Source organism: Triplophysa dalaica, chromosome 10 (assembly GCF_015846415.1).
Source record: "Triplophysa dalaica isolate WHDGS20190420 chromosome 10, ASM1584641v1, whole genome shotgun sequence".
Lineage (NCBI taxonomy): Eukaryota > Metazoa > Chordata > Actinopteri > Cypriniformes > Nemacheilidae > Triplophysa > Triplophysa dalaica.
In genome coordinates this window covers 2,652,895-2,671,076 of record NC_079551.1, presented here as the reverse complement: position 1 = coordinate 2,671,076, position 18,182 = coordinate 2,652,895, and the positions used below count along the sequence as shown (strand labels likewise).

General features: G+C 36.1%; 4 protein-coding genes across 15 annotated transcripts in view; 2 read left to right on the top strand and 2 right to left on the bottom strand.

Moving 5' to 3' along the window:
- Positions 1–4,494: 4,494 nt before the first annotated feature.
- LOC130429692 (SLAM family member 5-like) lies at positions 4,495–6,758 on the bottom strand. The gene is made up of 4 exons (XM_056758403.1): positions 6,654–6,758; positions 5,887–6,207; positions 5,418–5,687; positions 4,495–5,217 (listed from the first exon to the last, which is right to left on the bottom strand). Exons 1-4 carry the CDS (start codon positions 6,697–6,699, stop codon positions 5,084–5,086), a joined length of 771 nt encoding a protein of 256 aa, XP_056614381.1. The 5' UTR covers positions 6,700–6,758; the 3' UTR covers positions 4,495–5,083.
- Positions 6,759–7,687: 929 nt separating this feature from the next.
- LOC130429688 (SLAM family member 5-like) lies at positions 7,688–10,388 on the top strand. Its single transcript, XM_056758400.1, has 6 exons — positions 7,688–7,782; positions 8,014–8,334; positions 8,909–9,187; positions 9,280–9,390; positions 9,804–9,880; positions 10,073–10,388. Exons 1-6 carry the CDS (start codon positions 7,737–7,739, stop codon positions 10,118–10,120), a joined length of 882 nt encoding a protein of 293 aa, XP_056614378.1. The 5' UTR covers positions 7,688–7,736; the 3' UTR covers positions 10,121–10,388.
- A 2,303-nt stretch (positions 10,389–12,691) lies between these two features.
- LOC130429691 (uncharacterized) lies at positions 12,692–14,919 on the bottom strand. Its single transcript, XM_056758402.1, has 4 exons — positions 14,812–14,919; positions 14,253–14,567; positions 13,487–13,774; positions 12,692–13,292 (listed from the first exon to the last, which is right to left on the bottom strand). Exons 1-4 carry the CDS (start codon positions 14,855–14,857, stop codon positions 13,165–13,167), a joined length of 777 nt encoding a protein of 258 aa, XP_056614380.1. The 5' UTR covers positions 14,858–14,919; the 3' UTR covers positions 12,692–13,164.
- A 2,497-nt stretch (positions 14,920–17,416) lies between these two features.
- Positions 17,417–18,182, top strand: part of LOC130429683 (uncharacterized) — a 38,756-nt gene continuing 37,990 nt past the window's right edge. For all 12 annotated transcript variants that reach the window (XM_056758395.1, XM_056758391.1, XM_056758387.1 and 9 more), the window contains exon 1: positions 17,417–17,743. In XM_056758395.1, the coding sequence (XP_056614373.1) occupies positions 17,674–17,743 (70 nt within the window). In that variant the 5' untranslated portion in view covers positions 17,417–17,673. The remainder of the gene's footprint in view (positions 17,744–18,182) is intronic.

Below are 18,182 nucleotides of genomic sequence, written 5' to 3'. Positions count from 1 at the left end.
ACATTTAAAACTTGACAATTCACTGCTGTAACCTGAAAGTCCGATCAGAGTTTGTTCATCTTCTCATGAGTCCTGCATACACGACGTCATCCATCACTGAAGGACTCTGACAGACAAAAAACACACACAAACATAAATATTTGTGTTAACTTGCTTATATAACATTATACAACCGTGAGCAACAATCTGATCATCTGATTTCAACTGTCATGAACATGTTTTATCATATTATTATAATTGAATATGAAAATTCGCCTCAGATGCTTTGATTATCTTTACAGTCCGCAAAGCTTGAGTGTCCCTCACGGCCTGTTGACCGAAGCCAATCTTATTTCTCACATCTTCAGAATAACACAATAAAACCACCAGAAATATTTGTGAGACTTAACAGATGACACACTGCTGAAACTAACCGCAGCTAAAAGTCGTTACAAAAGTCAGTCGTCTCGAGTTCTGAGAAGAAACAACATCTAGCAGCATGTGTGCACATGACACTTCATCTTATTTAAAGACATTCAGTCACACGAATAAAAGTGTTCAACAGCATATTTATGGTGTTCTTCGTATTAAAATTTGCGTCCACACCAGCGGACGCTAAAATGCCACACATCCTATTTTTTATTAAAAACTCATATTTAGCATGATCTACACTGTTAGACGTTGCTGTAATATTTAAAGTTACTTACTACAAAATGCCAAGAAAAATTCTAAAATCTTTTTTCACTGTTATTACTGTAATATGCATTGCATTATGGGTACTTTTATGATGTAGCATTGTAATTTACAGTACTCTACTGTTAACACAACCGTGTATTTGGAGACATTTATGAGTGAAGATATCAAAAATATTGTTTAATAAGCAGGATGGGATAACTAAAGCATGCTAGCTTGAAGTAAAATTTGAACCGACTACTGCGAAAGTGCATTTTAGTGTAAAAACCGCAGAGCTGGTAATCCAGGCCTGAGCATGACCGTGACTGAGATCAACACCTGTGTGAGTGACAGCTGACAGAAGGTTAGAGCTGCTAAAAAAACCTCCTGAACACAACCAGTTCTGAATCATAACTTCAGAAGTGGGAACTGATGAGTTTCCGAAAACAAGTCAAGGCAGCATTATTTAAAATAGAGCCCCTAATCTGTATAGTCTGAATGAGCCAGGTGGAATGGATTTAGGGAGGCAGAATTTGGATTTTAGGTCCTGTCCCATCCACATACATGTGGCTCCGATGCCCATGATGTGACAGATCATTAAACACACATGTACTGTAAACACAAGCAGACAGACATTTAAATCTGATACAGAGACACTTCAGAGACGAATGATCTCACCGGTTTATGTGTTTGTCTTTTGTGGAATGTTGCAACTCATAAGTGATCTCCTGTTCACCTCTCTGAACTGTTTCAACAACAACAATAAGCACATTATAATCTTATTAAACTAAGTTTATATTAGCCTATTATTTGGTATAATACTTTTACAGTAAAGTTAGGACTACTAAATATTTGCCTTCTGGGTTGTTTTTTCTTTGTCTTCTGTAGATGCAGAAGATCAGAACTGCAGCGACAGTCATCACAGATCCAGCAGCACAAGAGATCAGAATTAAGGTGAGAGCTACAGTGAAAAATGAGCCATTACTGTACCTCACCTCAGAATGATATCGATTATCATTGTTAAATATAATGACTGTAACTGAATCTGTTAGTCTGATCTCAGATCAGATCAGTGAATAAACACAAACATCACATTTGGCTCACCTGCACGTGGAGGACAGAGCTGATTGATGTTGAGATGTTGTGTGTGGTTTGTGATGGGATTGTTGGTGACACATCTGTATGTGTTGTTGTCTTGATATTCCACCTCCAGAGGTAGAGAGAGTCTGATGTTGAGATCAGACACACTGATGCTGGACAATAAACTCTTTCCTTTGTACCAGGAGAGACTCACATGTGACACATTCATCACTGAACACAACACACAACAATATGATGGAGAACATTGAGAAGAGTCTCCGATGATGACAGGAACAGGCAGACGAGCTGAAAATATTAAAATAACAATGAAAAAATAGATAGATGAAGAAATGATAGCTTGTCATTTAAATCATCTTTATTAATATAAAGCACTAAAAGCATTACAGAGACATGTATGTCATACTGTGAAAGTCATCTTTCATTCCACAATATTGTGAATAATTATGACCTCCTTTTTTAAATAATGTGACAGGATGAATATATATGGATGAGGGTAGATTGTGTACTCACTATAGACAGTAATGTTGAATTTCTTGAATGGCTTCTCTTCGCTGGTTGTGGCGATATAATAAAGTCCAGAGTGTTTGATTCTGATGTCTGTGATGATGAGAGATCCCGTCTCATTCAGCTTCAGTCTGTCTCTGAACATCCCATCAGTACCTTTATATGTTATTTTATTCTCGGCATTGAGTTTAGCTAATGGAATTGTAGGACCATATGTCCACATGATTCCATCACGTCTCTGTGCTTCAGTAATATTCACAGACAGAAGGACAGAATCTCCCTCCATCACAGACACAGAGACGAACTCAGAACCAAACACACCTGAAAAATACACAGAGAAATAATATAAACATCACTTTAAATTCATTCACACTCACAGTACAGCTTCTATTCATCAACATGAGAATAAAATCTTCTTTGTCATCTTCGACTTCTATAGACACTGTAACACACTTGATTTATTTATCTTGTCTTTTAAAACATTTAATCACAAAATTTGCACTCTTTGCACTATTTTGTATATTTCAATCAAATAAAACTTTAAACTTTTAATGGAGAGTAAGTATTATTTTGAAGTAACCAAAAATCACTTATTTAAGGGTTATTTAATAGATATGTTGCACCATACGTTAAAATTGGTTACATAAACACCATAATTTCGCTCTAGATCTTAGTAACATTTTATCTTATTGCTCCCTTTCTTTACGCTTTGATTTAAATCTCAGTTATGGATTGAATTTAAATCTTCAAATGAAGAGGTCAGAGTGAAAGTATAAATGATAAAACACATCACATTGAATATGTGGCTATAGATTATCAGAAACAATGTGATGAGCGTGTCAGAGATGTGTTTATTGTAAATAAAAACGGTGTAACCTGACTTGACAGCTGTGAAGCTACACGTCCACTAGTCAATTATGATATTTTTTATGCACTTATGACGGCATGTATGCATGCACGAAACACACGTGATTATTGTCATGCGGTGAATCTGGCCAATCATGAAAAGCTGTGTCGTCATCACAGCCGCTCCAGAGATGCTGCGACGGCTGTTCTGGAAACGCTCTCGCGGTATTTTAGAGCCACTATGCAAGTCGTAAAAGTCGTAAGCATCAACTAAGAGTCCGTAATTGTTAACACAGTTATAGGAGAAGGTATTAATACAGGTTGAAGTTTTAATTTGTCAAAGATTTAAAGATCAAATTTAGTGGTGCAACCCAACTCGAATTCAAATTAAACTTGAATAAACAAATCCTAAATTAGCTCTCAATTCGAATTCAATACTTTTTCGTGCAGATACAAATATTGAATATTTGTTTGGACTAAAATGAATTGAGTAAGTTACAAATTGTAACTTTATTTTACGTTTCTGTGACTCCTCCACGATTCCCAGGCAAATTCTTGTAACCAAACAATTATCTTAAGAGTTTCGAAAAATAACGTCATACATAATACAGTCCAGATAATAGCAGTAACAGTTAATTTCGTTTTTTACGCATCTTTACGGTGTCATCCAACGATTAAAAAATCACTCTGAACTTAAACAACAAAATGAAGTTATACAATCACATATAACTTACCCTCCAGACTCCACGAGCCCCAAAAGAAGACAATCAAATAAAACATCCTCTCCAAGAGTTTCAAACAAGGCTTTAATAATGTAATCTGGTCCTGACCATATGCCTGAATTGTTTGTCAGGGTTGTTCAGAATTCAGCACTTACGAGCTTTGACTCAAATGTATTGTCTGTTTGGTTGTTTTATCATGATAACCGGCACATTATTTAAAGCAGATGGAGGAAACAAAAACTCACTCGTCTGTATCATTTGGACCGGAAGAGAAATTTTATTTAAGGATATCATGAATGACGCATATAAATGAGATGCAGCGTTAGAGACGATAGAGATGGAATTTGTAAACACACTTCAAACAATTAGGATATAGCTAATTTGTTATGTTATTTGCGTTTTTGCAAAAAGTACATTTTAATAAAATATTTTTTTACGCAAAACCTTAAATTTACACAAAACAAAGTTAATCCCACAATTTGTTTTTCACAGTGTACTAGTTTAATAAATCACTCGTCACTGCAGATAAAAGAGCATATCTGCACAATATTATGATACAATACAAATACTGTAACAATATTATGATTTTTTTTTAACTTTAACCAGGTAAATAAAAATACAAAAAAATAAAGTGAATAGAAATAACAATTTTGCAGGGGGAATAAGCAAATGTATATAAATATATGAAAATATTTATTGCCTGTAGAATTTGACATGTTTTCGTTTTTTTTAAAGGAAAGATTAAATTAAGGTATATATATTTTTTATCTCTCCAGGGAAAATCTCACTGGAAGCATCTTGGAAGTGACATCAAATGACGGTTGATTGATGTGTCCCAAATTGAATATGTCTCATAAAAGTTAATGGAAGACCAATGGGTTTATAAACTGGAATAAAGCATGGCGTATCTGTTAAAAATATTGTTAGAACTATAAAGTAAAATAGTCTACTTTCAGGGTGGCTCCATAGGGATAGGCAAAGTTAAAATGCTTCTTTGAAAAACTTTTGACATTTGAGTACTTTTATTTCAAGTGTATGAGCTAAATTCCAAATCATGTGAAGGCTTTGCCTCTGATGGCCTTTGAATTGGTTGTGGATCCACTCACCCAGATCCAACCCTGGTTCCTATTGAGAATGTGAAAATGAAAGAAAATAATACAGAAATGATTGTTGCTCTGTTCTCTATCAGATTCAAAATACTGTATGCTCTCAATGGACTAAATACACTTAATTCCCTAATCATTATTATCTGATCTCTTCTATTGTTCATCTCTTCTTGATCTGAAGTCATAAACCACAACAGCAACAGCAGCCACACCCACCAGTGCAGAGAGGACCAATCGGATCACAGCTTCAGTAAAACCACACTTGCAGATGAAGTTTTCTGAGAAATCTGGCATAATAAAGGTTAGATATGATTCATCACAATTTTTCAAACTATGGATGCACGATTAATTAAATTTGAATGGATGTATGATTTCTGCCTTCCATAAACTTCTAGTTAAAAGCAATTATTTGGGTCAAAAATATGTTTTGCATGTTTTTGTAAAATTCCTTTTAACGTCTGGTTTCAGTGTTAAGAAAATGACTCACCTGGACACTTGTGACAGACATCAGTGTTGAGATGTTGAGTCTGGTTTGTGATGGGATTGTTGATCACACATGTGTAAGAATCATCCAGACACTTCAGATGAAGAGAGATGTTGATGTTACTGTGTTCAGACACACTGATGCTGGACAATAAACTCTTTCCTTTGTACCAGGAGAGACTCACATGTGCCACATTCATCACTGAACACAACATAGAACAATATAACACTGAATTTGATGAAGAGTTTGAGATGACAGGAACAGGCAGAAGAGCTGGAAAATATAAATAGATGCATGAAGGCATATTTAATGATAAAGTAATTTGTTCAAAGAAAGTTGATAGTGTACAAATGAATCTGTATGTCATACTGTGAAAGTGATCTTTCAACAAAATTGTGAATAATAATGACCTCATTTATGAAATAATGTGAGAGGATGAATATATATGGATGAGGATAGATTGTGTACTCACTATAGACAGTAATGTTGAATATCTTGAATGGCTTCTCTTGGCTGGTTGTGGAGATATAATAAAGTCCAGAGTGTTTGATTCTGATGTCTGTGATGATAAGAGATCCCGTCTCATTCAGCTTCAGTCTGTCTCTGAACATCCCATCAGGGCCATTATAATATATATATTTATTATCAGCCTTGAGTTTAGATATTGGAATTGAATTAGGTCCGTATGTCCACATGATTCCATCACGTCTCTGTGCTTCAGTAATATTCACAGACAGAAGAACAGAATCTCCCTCCATCACAGACTCAGAGACGAACACAGAACCACACACACCTGAAAAATACACAGAGAAATGATATAAACATCACTTTAAATTCATTCACATTCAAAGTACAGCTTCTATTTATCAACATGAGAATAAAACCCTCTCTTATTCTGTTGCTTGGGACTTTAAACCAGGAGTTATTTATTTTGAGTAAAAACTGTTAAAGGCTGTCTTAAACTGACCAATTGTTCACCCTCATGTTGATGGTAATTTCAATAAAACAATCTGATGAGTAAATGATCACTTTTGCAAAAGGAGTTTTACATACATTAATATTTAATTGCAATTATTATGAGAATACACAGAGCCAAACACATAAACAGAACTATTTGATCCACTATGATCGTCATAAATCAGACAGTTGAGATTCATTGACAAAACAGGAAATCAATCCAACTATAATAAAGTTTAAATAAACTGAAGTTAAACTGAAGTTTTAAAATCACACACATACCCTGCAGACTCCACGAGAATAAACACAACAAAATCACAGCAAACATTTTCTCCAACAGTTTCAAACAAACAGTCCACAGTTCTGATAAACACTGGATCTGACGCTTTTGAGAACTCTGAAGAGGGAAGTGATGCTCTGTAGTGAATGAACTCCTTCAGTGAACACACCGCCCCCTGCCGTCAGTAAAGTGCACAGCACAATGATCACCAGAAGATGGCAGTAGAGCAACACAAAGGATACAAGCTGCTGTCGATGATCCTACCGCTATAAAATGTAATATAATCTAAACCACAACGTAAAAATAAACAGGTTTGATTTTAAAATGCATTATACCCTGTCAACTAGTCACATCATGTTAAAATAAACACATACACAAAGTTTACAGCATGAATATCAGATTATCCCACACTAAAACAATAGGTGGCATTTATTTACAGTGCAGAATACCTTTTCAAATTGTCCTCCCAGTAATAAATAAATATGTAGAAGCGCCAAATTTTACAGCGCCAAAAATGACGTAATATTGATGTGCGCATGCGTGGTAGAACAATTTGTTATAGACAACCAGATACGCATATGGAGGAGAGCACATATGTTAAATTAAGCATTTATTTGCTAAATGTTGAATTTGTGCATTTCTAGAGTTGTTTTTTGCTTGAATGTTACCAGAGTTAATTGTGCATTTAACGAATTGTAATTAAATTATTTTATGTATAATGTTCGATAAACAATTCATTTTAGCGCATAGATAGCTGTATATAAAAAGATCAAAGCAGCAAATTCTTACAAATAGATTTAACCTTTTTATATTAATATGTTAAAAATATTATATGGCCTAATTTACATAATTACTCTTTTTAAATAAGGCCACAGATGTCAGAATGTGTCATTTCCCTCTTTCAGTGATGATCTTGTGTGTTGTGTATCATTGTGCTGTTCACTTTACTGACGGCAGGGGGCGGTGTGTTCACTGAAGGAGTTCATTCACTACAGAGCATCACTTCCCTCTTCAGCTCTTCAGAGTTATCAAGAGTGTCAGATCCAGTGTTTGTCACAACTGTTTATCTGAAACATCTGGAGAAAATGTTCTTTGGGATTTTCATCTGTTTGTGCTCGTGGAGTCTGGAGGGTAAGATGTGTGATTTGATCACTTTAACGGCTGAATTGATTTCATGTCAAAGTATGAATGAAGATCATGTTGATCTGAAGTGTCTGATATGTCTCAGTTTCAGTGAATCTCTTTAATTGTCTCATTCATCCACTAGAGAACTCAAGTCTTTAGTTACAGATGAATAGAAGCTGTTCTGAGTGTGAATGAATTTAAAGTGATGTTTATATCATTTCTCTGTTTATTTTTCAGGTGTGTTTGGTTCTGAGTTCGTCTCTGAGTCTGTGATGGAGGGAGATTCTGTCCTTCTGTCTGTGAATATTACTGAAGAACAGAGACGTGATGGAATCATGTGGACATACGGACCTAATTCAATTCCAATATCTAAACTCAAGACTGATAATAAATATATATATTATAATGGCCCTGATGGGAGATTCACAGACAGACTGAAGCTGAATGAGACGGGATCTCTCATCATCACAGACATCAGAATCAAACACTCTGGACTTTATTATATCTCCACAACCAGCCAAGAGAAGCCACACAAGATATTCAACATTACTGTCTATAGTGAGTACACAATCTACCCTCATCCATATATATTCATCCTGTCACATTATTTCATAAATGAGATAATAATTATTCACAATATTGTGGAATGATAGAAGACTTTCACATGGTTTAATTTTTCACCTTCATTCACTCTGTGTTCTAATAAAGGTCTTGTGAGGCAAATCCATGTGTTTGTTTAACCATATTGGTGATAATGTCTAACATCCGCGCAGGCGAATGATAGGCTGGCGTGACGTAAGTTCCTGTGACCAAAACAGCATTTTTCATTTTCAGCGAATAGTATCACCTCCTGCTGTGGGCGGGACCTTTCGTCACTTTCCTTTAGCGGAAAAACAAGCCTCTCATTCACCTGGATCTGAGGGATAACGGAAGCTAGACATCAACGCTGTCATTTCTCTTAAACAAATGCATGGATTCTCTTCAGTAGACCTTTGTTAAGACCACAGAGCTGAGTTGAGCCGTTCTTTGATCGATTGATGCACTTTTTGGAGCTTCAATAAGTCGACACCCATTTACTCCCAGCAGTCCTCATCTTCTCAATTCTTTTTATTTACTGTTTGATTTTTTTCAGCTCGTCTGCCTGTTCCTGTCATCACCAATTCTTCTTCTCTAGATGGATCTTCATCCTCATATTGTTCTGTGTTGTGTTCAGTGATGGATGCGTCACATGTGAGTCTCTCCTGGTACAAAGGAAAGAGTTTATTGTCCAGCATCAGTGTGTCTGAACACAGTAACATCAACATCTCTCTTCATCTGGAGTGTCTGGATGATTCTTACACATGTGTGATCAACAATCCCATCACAAACCAGACTCAACATCTCAACACTGATGTCTGTCATCCGTGTGCTGGTATGACCACTGAGATATCAATGTTTCATTTTGATCTGATCTGAGATGAGACGGTCAGATTCAGTCACACTTACGTCTCTTTATTCTTAAAGAACAAACCTTTTTAGATTATATAATCCATCTCTCTTTTGCTGCCGGATCTCTGACGATTGTACTTCTTATCTTCTTCGTCTGCAAGAAAGTCAGAAAAACAAATCAAGATGGTGAGTGTGAATTAAAACACATCTCATGATATAACAATAGTGTGATTTGGTAAAGAGACAATTTATTAAAGACGTAATTCACCTTCAAAATGAAAATTCTGTCATCGTCCACACGCCCTCTTTTCATGTCAAACCCGTATGACTCTCTTCCACAGAACACAAAAGAAGATATTTTGAAGAATGTTGTTAACAGCACATGCACTTGCATCGGTTTTGTGTCCACACAATAGAAGTGAATGGGGTCTGCTCTTTTGCTGACATTCTTCAAAATATCTTATTTGTGTTCTGCAGAAGAAAGAAAGTCATACAGGTTTGACACGAGAAGACTGCGTGTGGACGATGACAGAATTTCCATTTTGAAGGTGAACCTTAACACTTAATAAAAACTTAAATTAAAACTGGTTTTATAACAGCTGAAACAGATCAGGCCGGTGAACAGGAGATCACTTATGCAGATCCAACATTCTCTAGAAGATCAGGAAAACAAATGGTAAGATTGTGTGTAATGTGTGCGCTTTCCATAATGAGCACAACAACAACACAGCAGATGTTTATAAACTTTCAGGAGTCTGAGAATCTACATTATTTACAGAATAACAACGTACCATTGCAGTTTATGATCACAAAGCTCTCTATTATTGATATATAATTATGTTTAAATCTGTATGTTTGTATCTGTCAGAGTGCGGTGGAGACTGATGTGGTGTATGCGGGAGTCATGAGAAGATGATCAGACTCTCCTGTAATTGGACGTTCAGGTTACAGTTACCATAATACATGTTGAGTTTTGAACGCTTCAGTGTCCACACTTCACTAACATCCTCAACTGAATTATGTTTGCATCAGCACCAATTCTGATAAAAACACATCACGATTGTAAGATGATATGGTCAATGCTGGGCCACTGGACACCAGTGTAAATCAATACAATACAGATATTCGATTTAATAAGTAAGACATGTGACTTGGGTTCAAATGTTAAAAGCACTGAAGGAGCGGATGAAACCCAAAATTATATTTATTTAAATGTAAAAAAATATTGCATAATATTTAATGGCATCATAGCTGTGGGGTGAGTCTGTTGAAGGAAAGAGAACATACAATATAAAATGGTTATTTTCTTTTTTCCAGATCTTTATAGAAGTCTCTTCCTAACAGAACAAAGTTGTAATTACATAAGTAATTATTAATTATTTGATGTAGTGCTTATAATAATGATGTGTAATTTTAACTGGTTTAACTTCTGAATATATTTTAGTTTTTCAACACACATAATGAGTAAAGGAAGTAACCCACAATATTTTATTTCAAACAGAGAGATGAAATTTACAACAATTATATGTTTGTTAGTAATGACCATTTTAATAGATACTATCTACTAAGTTTTTATTTTCTGTTATGGCTTTTATCAGTTTGTTTGGATACAATTTTAATATCGATTGTGATGACTTTACGGTATTCTGTTCTGTGTTGAAAATGTAAAATTTGAATATAACATTTCTTCTACTGAAAATCACTGTTTTCAACTTTAAACAACATTAAACTCTTGATGGGATGTGAAGTGTTTGTTGTGATTGTGGTCACAGTTCAACAGCTACACAGAAAACTTTCAAACACATTTGACGTGAAATGAAACTTGAAACTGTGAACATGAAACTGATCATTACCTCAAATGCAAAAGTCAGTTCTTCAGGTCATTTTCCACACAGATCTTCAGTTGATCTTCATCTCACAACTCTTCATCTTCTTGTGTGTCTTGTTTTTCACAAAACATCCCACTATAAAGAACCTAAAACACACATAACATCCACACTGAAACATTTAAGGATCAGTTGATCCCATTTGAATATAAATGTGTGTGTATACAGTATATATGTATACGAAGAATAGAAAACACATTTTGGTTTGTTTATGTGGAGATGTTGGGCGGTCAGCAGGGGATTTTGGTGGTTTAGATGGAAGTTGGTTTGTAGGTTTCAGAGAGACGTTCACCACTAAACCACAGACATGAATCTGCTTTAACAGTTTAAAGAAACATAAAGACTTCAATAAAACAAACAACAGAAGACACACAAGGTAGACACACACATGAAGTACTGACTTCTCACATTTATTTTTGCATTAGAGGTAATGATCAGTTTCATGTCCACAATTTCATGATTCATTTCATGTTGAATGTTTTCTGTGTTCCTGTCATGTTAGTGTCACAGTAACAGTTTGTCTATATATTCATGCAGACGACCACCTTACTGACATTTTGAAACTGACATAAGACTTCTCTATAACAGAGGTGGACAGTACATCCTTATTTTTACTTTCAAGTACGTTTTTAAAAAGATGTACTTTATCAGAGTGTTACTTTGGAAAATGTTTTGCTTCACTACATTTTAAAGCACATAGCCTACGTTTTTCTCCAGCACATTTTATTCATATTGTAGTTTTAATATTAACGTACATTTAAATCTAGTATTATACATTCAAAAGTGGGAAAGTACTAATATATATGTATTAAATACTTGCATAAAGAAATGCATTTATGAAATGTAGTGGGGTAAACATATGATGATATGCTTTATAATGTGAACTTCCTTTTTTTATAATAATTTTTCTTATCAGGTTTAAAATACCGCAGGGTCTCAAAACTGGCTCCAGACAATAGATTCAACAGTCTTTTAATGTATGATCTCATGTTCATCTGTCCATTTCCTCTGGATCTGATGCAGGGGATCAGATCAAGAAGTTTATCATGGGGGGGCTTAGCCCTCATACATTTGAAGAGACCACTGTGTTAGCATTGTAAACCCTTTGATGAAATTACTATAAACTGTATATATAGATATATATCTTCTGCCCTTCTCCCTGTTCCTTTGCTTGATATTTATCTTAAATCAACAAATTGGAAAAATATATAACTTTCTTTGCTGTTTTTAACTTGCATAAAATACAAAAAAAAAAATTTTTTTGAAGAATTTTTTTTTACAAGATTGTGTGTACTCACAATATATTTTTAAAGCATTAGAACAAGTAATAAACAATAACAACAGACAAACAATTATTTTGTATGAATTGTAAGGATTTGTGGGTGCTTGTAAATATGCCAGTGTTTATTCTCTATATCTGTCTCATTTGCCCTTCAGATGGTGCTTCAAGTGTGGTTTAGATAGATTTTTTTTTCTTTGTTAAGTATAACTGCAGAATCTAAAACGTAGCAAGACACCGATTTAATGCAACGTATTGCTTTGGTTTAAAGCAAATGCATAAATGTACATGTAAAGCTAAAGGCAAACACGAAGACCACATGTTCAAGAAGAAATGTTCTGTTTAATGTGGTCAACTTAAAACAGTTACTTTACTCTGCAAAACATGATCAAGAGTTCTTGAATAAAGCAGCAGGACATCCGTCAGATAATTTGAGTCTGCGTATTATCTCAGATCTCACAGACATGGCACTCTTGTGGCTATCAATCTAGTCATCACATCAGAAAACATCTCATTTAAACTTGTACACAGGATGTTTGATGATGAGTTTGTTGCCCACGGCTCAGTCCGGCGGTATTGACTGTTCTTCTTCATTCAGATGAAGTCTGCCTCGCCGGCAGCCATGGCAACGCACTTACAAAAGGCCACCATGCATGCGCAGAACAGCCAAGAGCATGAACTCACAACTACCTGCGTGTCAATCTGTGTACGTTTCATTTTTTCGAAAGGTTCTGATATTTTGAGAGCTGAAGGTTTAGGGGGGCAAAGATGACAGAGAGGGTAGCTGAAGCCCACCTAAATAGGGTCTAGAACCGCCCCTGATCTAATATCATAAACCAGAACAGCAGCAGTAGCCACGACAACCAGAGCAGAGATGACCAAACGGATCACAGCTTTAGTAAAACCACAACAGCAGGAGAATTCTGGGAAAAAAATGAGCAACAAAAAACAAAATTATGGTATAATCCTTTAAACAGACTATGTTAGTTTCTTTGAGTTTACTCAACTAACTCAAGTTTCATGAACTTCCAGTTTAAAGAAAACAACTGTTGATTAATAAATATTCTTTGTTGTGAAATTGAAATGTGTGTAAATTCAGACCTGAAAAATGTCTCACCTGAACACGTGTGACAGACATGATCGATGTTGAGATGTTTTGTGTGGTTTGTGATGTGATTGTCGATGACACAGCTGTATGTGTTGTTGTCTTCATTTTCCACCTCCAGAGGTAGAGAGAGTCTGATGTTGAGATCATACACACTGATACTGGACAATAAACTCTTTCCTTTGTACCAGGAGAGACTCACATCATGTGTCACATTCATCACTGAACACAACACAGAACAATTTGATGATGAAGAGTTTTGTGAAAGGTCTCTGCTGATGATGGGAGCAGCCAGATGAGCTGAAAAGTAATTAAGTTAAATAAATGGACAATAAAGAAAAGGGCTGATGTTTTATTAATATAGTTAATTAGTCTTTAAAGTGATCGAAAATATACTTTCACTGAGTTGTAAAATAAACCCCAAATAAAAATCTGTGTATTTTAAATTTAATTTTTTTAATGATCTCACAAAGTTTCTAATATTTTGAGACACTGAGTTTTTTTATTTTAACGATCTGTATGCCATAATCATAGAAATACAAAAATGCTTTAAGTGTTTCACTTTACAAGTAATAACCTTAAATTTATGTTTTAATTAAATTAAATGAAAAACTACGTGTATAAAATATATTGCAATATTTATACAATATTCACTTTTTCAGATGCACCACTATGTTACATACTATATGCTATAAATGGACATTTTTGCCGTAACTGGATGAATATGTAAATTGATCATTTATGAATATATATGGATGAGGGTAGATTGTGTACTCACTATAGACAGTAATGTTGAATATCTTGAATGGCTTCTCTTCGCTGGTTGTGGAGATATAATAAAGTCCAGAGTGTTTGATTCTGATGTCTGTGATGATGAGAGATCCCGTCTCATTCAGCTTCCGTCTGTCTTTGAACATCCCATCAGTGCCATTATAATATATATATTTATTATCAGGCTTGAGTTTAGCTATAGGAATTGAACCAAATGTCCACATGATTCCATCACGTCTCTGTGCTTCAGTAATATTCACAGACAGAAGTACAGAATCTCCCTCCATCACAGACACAGAGACGAACTCAGAACCAAACACACCTGAAAAATACACAGAGAAATTATTTCAACTTCACTTTAATTTCATTCAGATTCCCAGGACAGCGTTTATTCATCTGTCAATAAAGACTTAGACTTATTTAGTGGATGACTGAGACGATTAAAGAGATTCACTGAAACTGTGACATATCAGACACTTCAGATCACCATGATCTTCATTCATTCTGTGACTTTGACATATGAAATCAATCCAGCCGTTAAAGTGATAAAATCACACGTGACTTACCCTCCAGACTCCACGAGCACAAACAGATGAAAACCACAGTAAACATTTTCTCCAGATGTTTCAGATAAACACTTCTGACAAACACTGGATCAGACACTCTTGATAACTCTGAAGAGCTGAAGAGAGAAGTGATGCTCTGTAGTGAATGAACTCCTTCAGTGAACACACCGCCCCCTGCCGTCAGTAAAGTGAACAGCACAATGATACACAACACAAGATCATCACTGAAAGAGGAGAAATGACACATTCTGACATCTGTGGCAGAAAGAGGTCATTTTGGTGAGTGGTTTATCACTCAAGGACGCATGCTCCGGTGTGTAAACCTGGGAAAGTGTCGTCAATTCATACACTACCTTCTTTCTACAACATAGCGTGGGCTTTGCAACAAAACTCACCAACATTGTGATGATTGACAGAGGTAACCATTATGAAGCTCTGCTATCAGGTGTGTTTAGCATCCGCTCATTTGTGGTTATAATTGTGGCTTCATAGAGAGCTCTCTGACAGTGTTAGGAGTGAATGTACCTGACGAAGAACAGAGCTCGGAGGATCACAGGATCAGAATCCTGTTATTTGGTGGAAATCCAGAGGACAAACGCACATGAACTCTGTTCTTGTACGATACGCAACCGGAAAGCCAGCTGACAGGAGCATAACATCCGCAGTAATGACTTCAACCAAACCCCTTTTCTGTCAAAAGCAATCCAAACAAGGTCATCCCAATTACAAATCATTTCTCAACTCAACTCAACTCAACTTTATTTATATAGCGCTTTTTACAATTTTCATTGTTACAAAGCAGCTGTACATGAGACACATTTAATACAAGTATGAATTCTAAAGCAGCCCCCCCGGCCAGGCAGATAGTGCAAAACAATATGCAAACGGTGGTGAGGAACCCAAAACTCCCATCGAGAAAAAAAACCTCAGGGGAACCCAGGCCCAACCAGGGGATTCCAGTTCCCCTCTGGCAAAAGCTGCTGCCTCTGCACAAGCTCATCAGTGCTTGCACAACACGGCTTAATAAAAATATAAAAATTAAAGATTATCATTAACAATCTAATAGCATTTGAAATGTTGTAGAAAAAAACAAAGTTGTCGCGTCCTTTATCCAGCTCTATCCTCTTAGCACTTGTCAGGTCACCGCTTCCCATTCTCAGCTCTGCCATCAGGTCTGGGCATGAACTGCATCCTGCGGTAACCTTGGAACAAAGAGACAAGACTGGCTGAGAGTAGAGTACTGTTCTGCACTCTTTGATGCAACAAGTACATCATTTGTTGTTGGATGTGTTCCTGGTTCCGGTTGATCTAAATAATGCAGCCTAAATCCTCTGAGGATTAATATTATGGAGGTGTAGTGTATGCAAGATTAAAAAGATGAGTCTTTAGTCTAGATTTAAACTGACAGAGTGTGTCTGCCTCCCGGACCGTGCAGGGAAGAATATTCCAAAGTTTAGGCGCTAGATAAGAAAAGGATCTACCACCTGCACTTGATTTTGAAATTCTAGGTATTACCAACTGACAGGACCCCTTAGAGCGTAATGTATGTGGTGGTCTGTAATACAATAGAAGTTCATTCAAATACTGCGGCGCTAGACCATGTAGGGCTTTATAGGTAATAAGCAAGATCTTAAAGTTAATGCGATGCTTTATAGGTAACCAGTGCAAGGTTGACAGAACCGGGGTTATATGCTCATACTTTTTTGTACGTGTAAGAACTCGAGCTGCCGCGTTTTGAACCAGTTGCAGTTTTTGTAATAGGCCCGCAGGGCAACCACCTAGAAGTGCATTACAGTAATCTAGTCTTGATGTCATGAATGCATGAATTAATTTCTCTGCATCTGACAGTGACAGCATATGACGTAATTTAGATATATTCTTAAAATGGAAAAATGCAATTTTACAGGTGTTTGCGACATGGCTTTCAAATGAGAGAGTACTGTCAAATACAACGCCAAGATTCTTAGCTGATGACGAGGATTTTATGGAGCAACCGTCAATCGTTAAGCAGTATTCTTGGTTGTTACGCATAGCAGTTTTCGGTCCAGTAATTTCAATACAAATTTCAGATTATGGGCAAGTGACGAACCCATGAATCCGCTGTATCACAAGTGGCAGGAGTCCAACTGTGATGATGCTTTAAGGTAGAACAGGAAAATGGTCCAGTGGACTATTTCAGGTGATAAAATGAAACAAAAAAATTTGTAAAACATTTTCTCAGAGATATATATTTGTAAAATCACACAATAGGTTGTGTGTACACATTTGTTTATATTGAACACATATATAATAAACATTCAGTGAAATAAAAATAAAAAACTTTCGAGATCATATGCGTGAGTCCCTGCATGTGTTAACAACACAACTCTGTTTGTGTGTGCAGTGTGCAGTATTCGTCACATCACGGCGCAACACACATTACACGAGCAAAGCGATTAAATCTAGACTTGTTTTGTCTTCATGTTGTGGTCTCTCACATTTTTTAACTCTTATAAGATTTAAAAAGGCCTCAGGTTGCAAACACCTGATTTAGTCTGTGAATATGTTCTCCGGAGCAGTAGGTGGCGGTAATGCGCAGAGACGCTGGATACCAACCACCGAAAAACAACAACAAGGAGAAGACCACCATAAAAAAAGGATGCTGTACTCAGATAAAGGACCTTTCGGATAAATTATTGTTTCGGTTAAAATGTGGAATTACAGATTTTTGTTATATAGCAAATAATATAAGTTCCACAGGAGTCTATCTTTTGAACTGAAGGAGGTGTTTTGTTAGTGGTTTGCGCAGTCAGCGCAGTCAGGGGTTGTGGGTGCGTCTCCTCAACTCTGGAAACAGCGCACAATCTGTGTCATCAACTGTATATGTTTACAAAAACGACGCCGATCAACCTTAAAATGGAGAATTGTTTTATGTTTGTATTACTTTTCTGCGGTAAGTGTTTGATTTCTATTTATTTTCGCGCTTTCGGTTTCGATTTGTTGAAAATTTGCGCACGATTTCCATCGCAACGGAAAACAATTGAGACGCGACAAACATAAGATCTGCTTCATACATTTCTGATACACACCTTTAGGTTCGCTAGAGATTTCAGTGTACCGGTTTGTGAGTTTTTGTATAAGTAACGGTACATATGGAAATAATTATAGCAGTGGAGCATGATCTTCCCAAAAGAGGGGCGGTGCCATGGCAACATCAGCGTCACACTCACATATGTGACCCTGCGCAACAAAACCAGTTTATGGGTCAATTTTTCGAAATTGAGATTTTTACATCATCTGAAAGCTGAATAATTAAGCTTTCTAAGGATGTATGGGTTTTTAGGATAAGATATATCGCGCAGATACAACAGTTTAAAACTCAGGAATCTGAG

Coding starts and splice junctions, on each gene's coding strand:
- LOC130429692 (XM_056758403.1), bottom strand. CDS start 6,699: ATGTTTGCTGTGATTTTGTTGTGTTTATTCTCGTGGAGTCTGCAGG. Junction 6,208..6,653: donor ATTCTCGTGGAGTCTGCAGG/GTATGTGTGTGA, acceptor TGTATTTTTCAG/GTGTGTGTGGTTCTGTGTTC. Junction 5,688..5,886: donor ATTCAACATTACTGTCTATA/GTGAGTACACAA, acceptor TATATTTTCCAG/CTCTTCTGCCTGTTCCTGTC.
- LOC130429688 (XM_056758400.1), top strand. CDS start 7,737: ATGTTCTTTGGGATTTTCATCTGTTTGTGCTCGTGGAGTCTGGAGG. Junction 7,783..8,013: donor GTGCTCGTGGAGTCTGGAGG/GTAAGATGTGTG, acceptor TTTATTTTTCAG/GTGTGTTTGGTTCTGAGTTC. Junction 9,881..10,072: donor GAAGATCAGGAAAACAAATG/GTAAGATTGTGT, acceptor TGTATCTGTCAG/AGTGCGGTGGAGACTGATGT.
- LOC130429691 (XM_056758402.1), bottom strand. CDS start 14,857: ATGTTTACTGTGGTTTTCATCTGTTTGTGCTCGTGGAGTCTGGAGG. Junction 14,568..14,811: donor GTGCTCGTGGAGTCTGGAGG/GTAAGTCACGTG, acceptor TGTATTTTTCAG/GTGTGTTTGGTTCTGAGTTC. Junction 13,293..13,486: donor TGTCTGTCACACGTGTTCAG/GTGAGACATTTT, acceptor TTTTTTTCCCAG/AATTCTCCTGCTGTTGTGGT.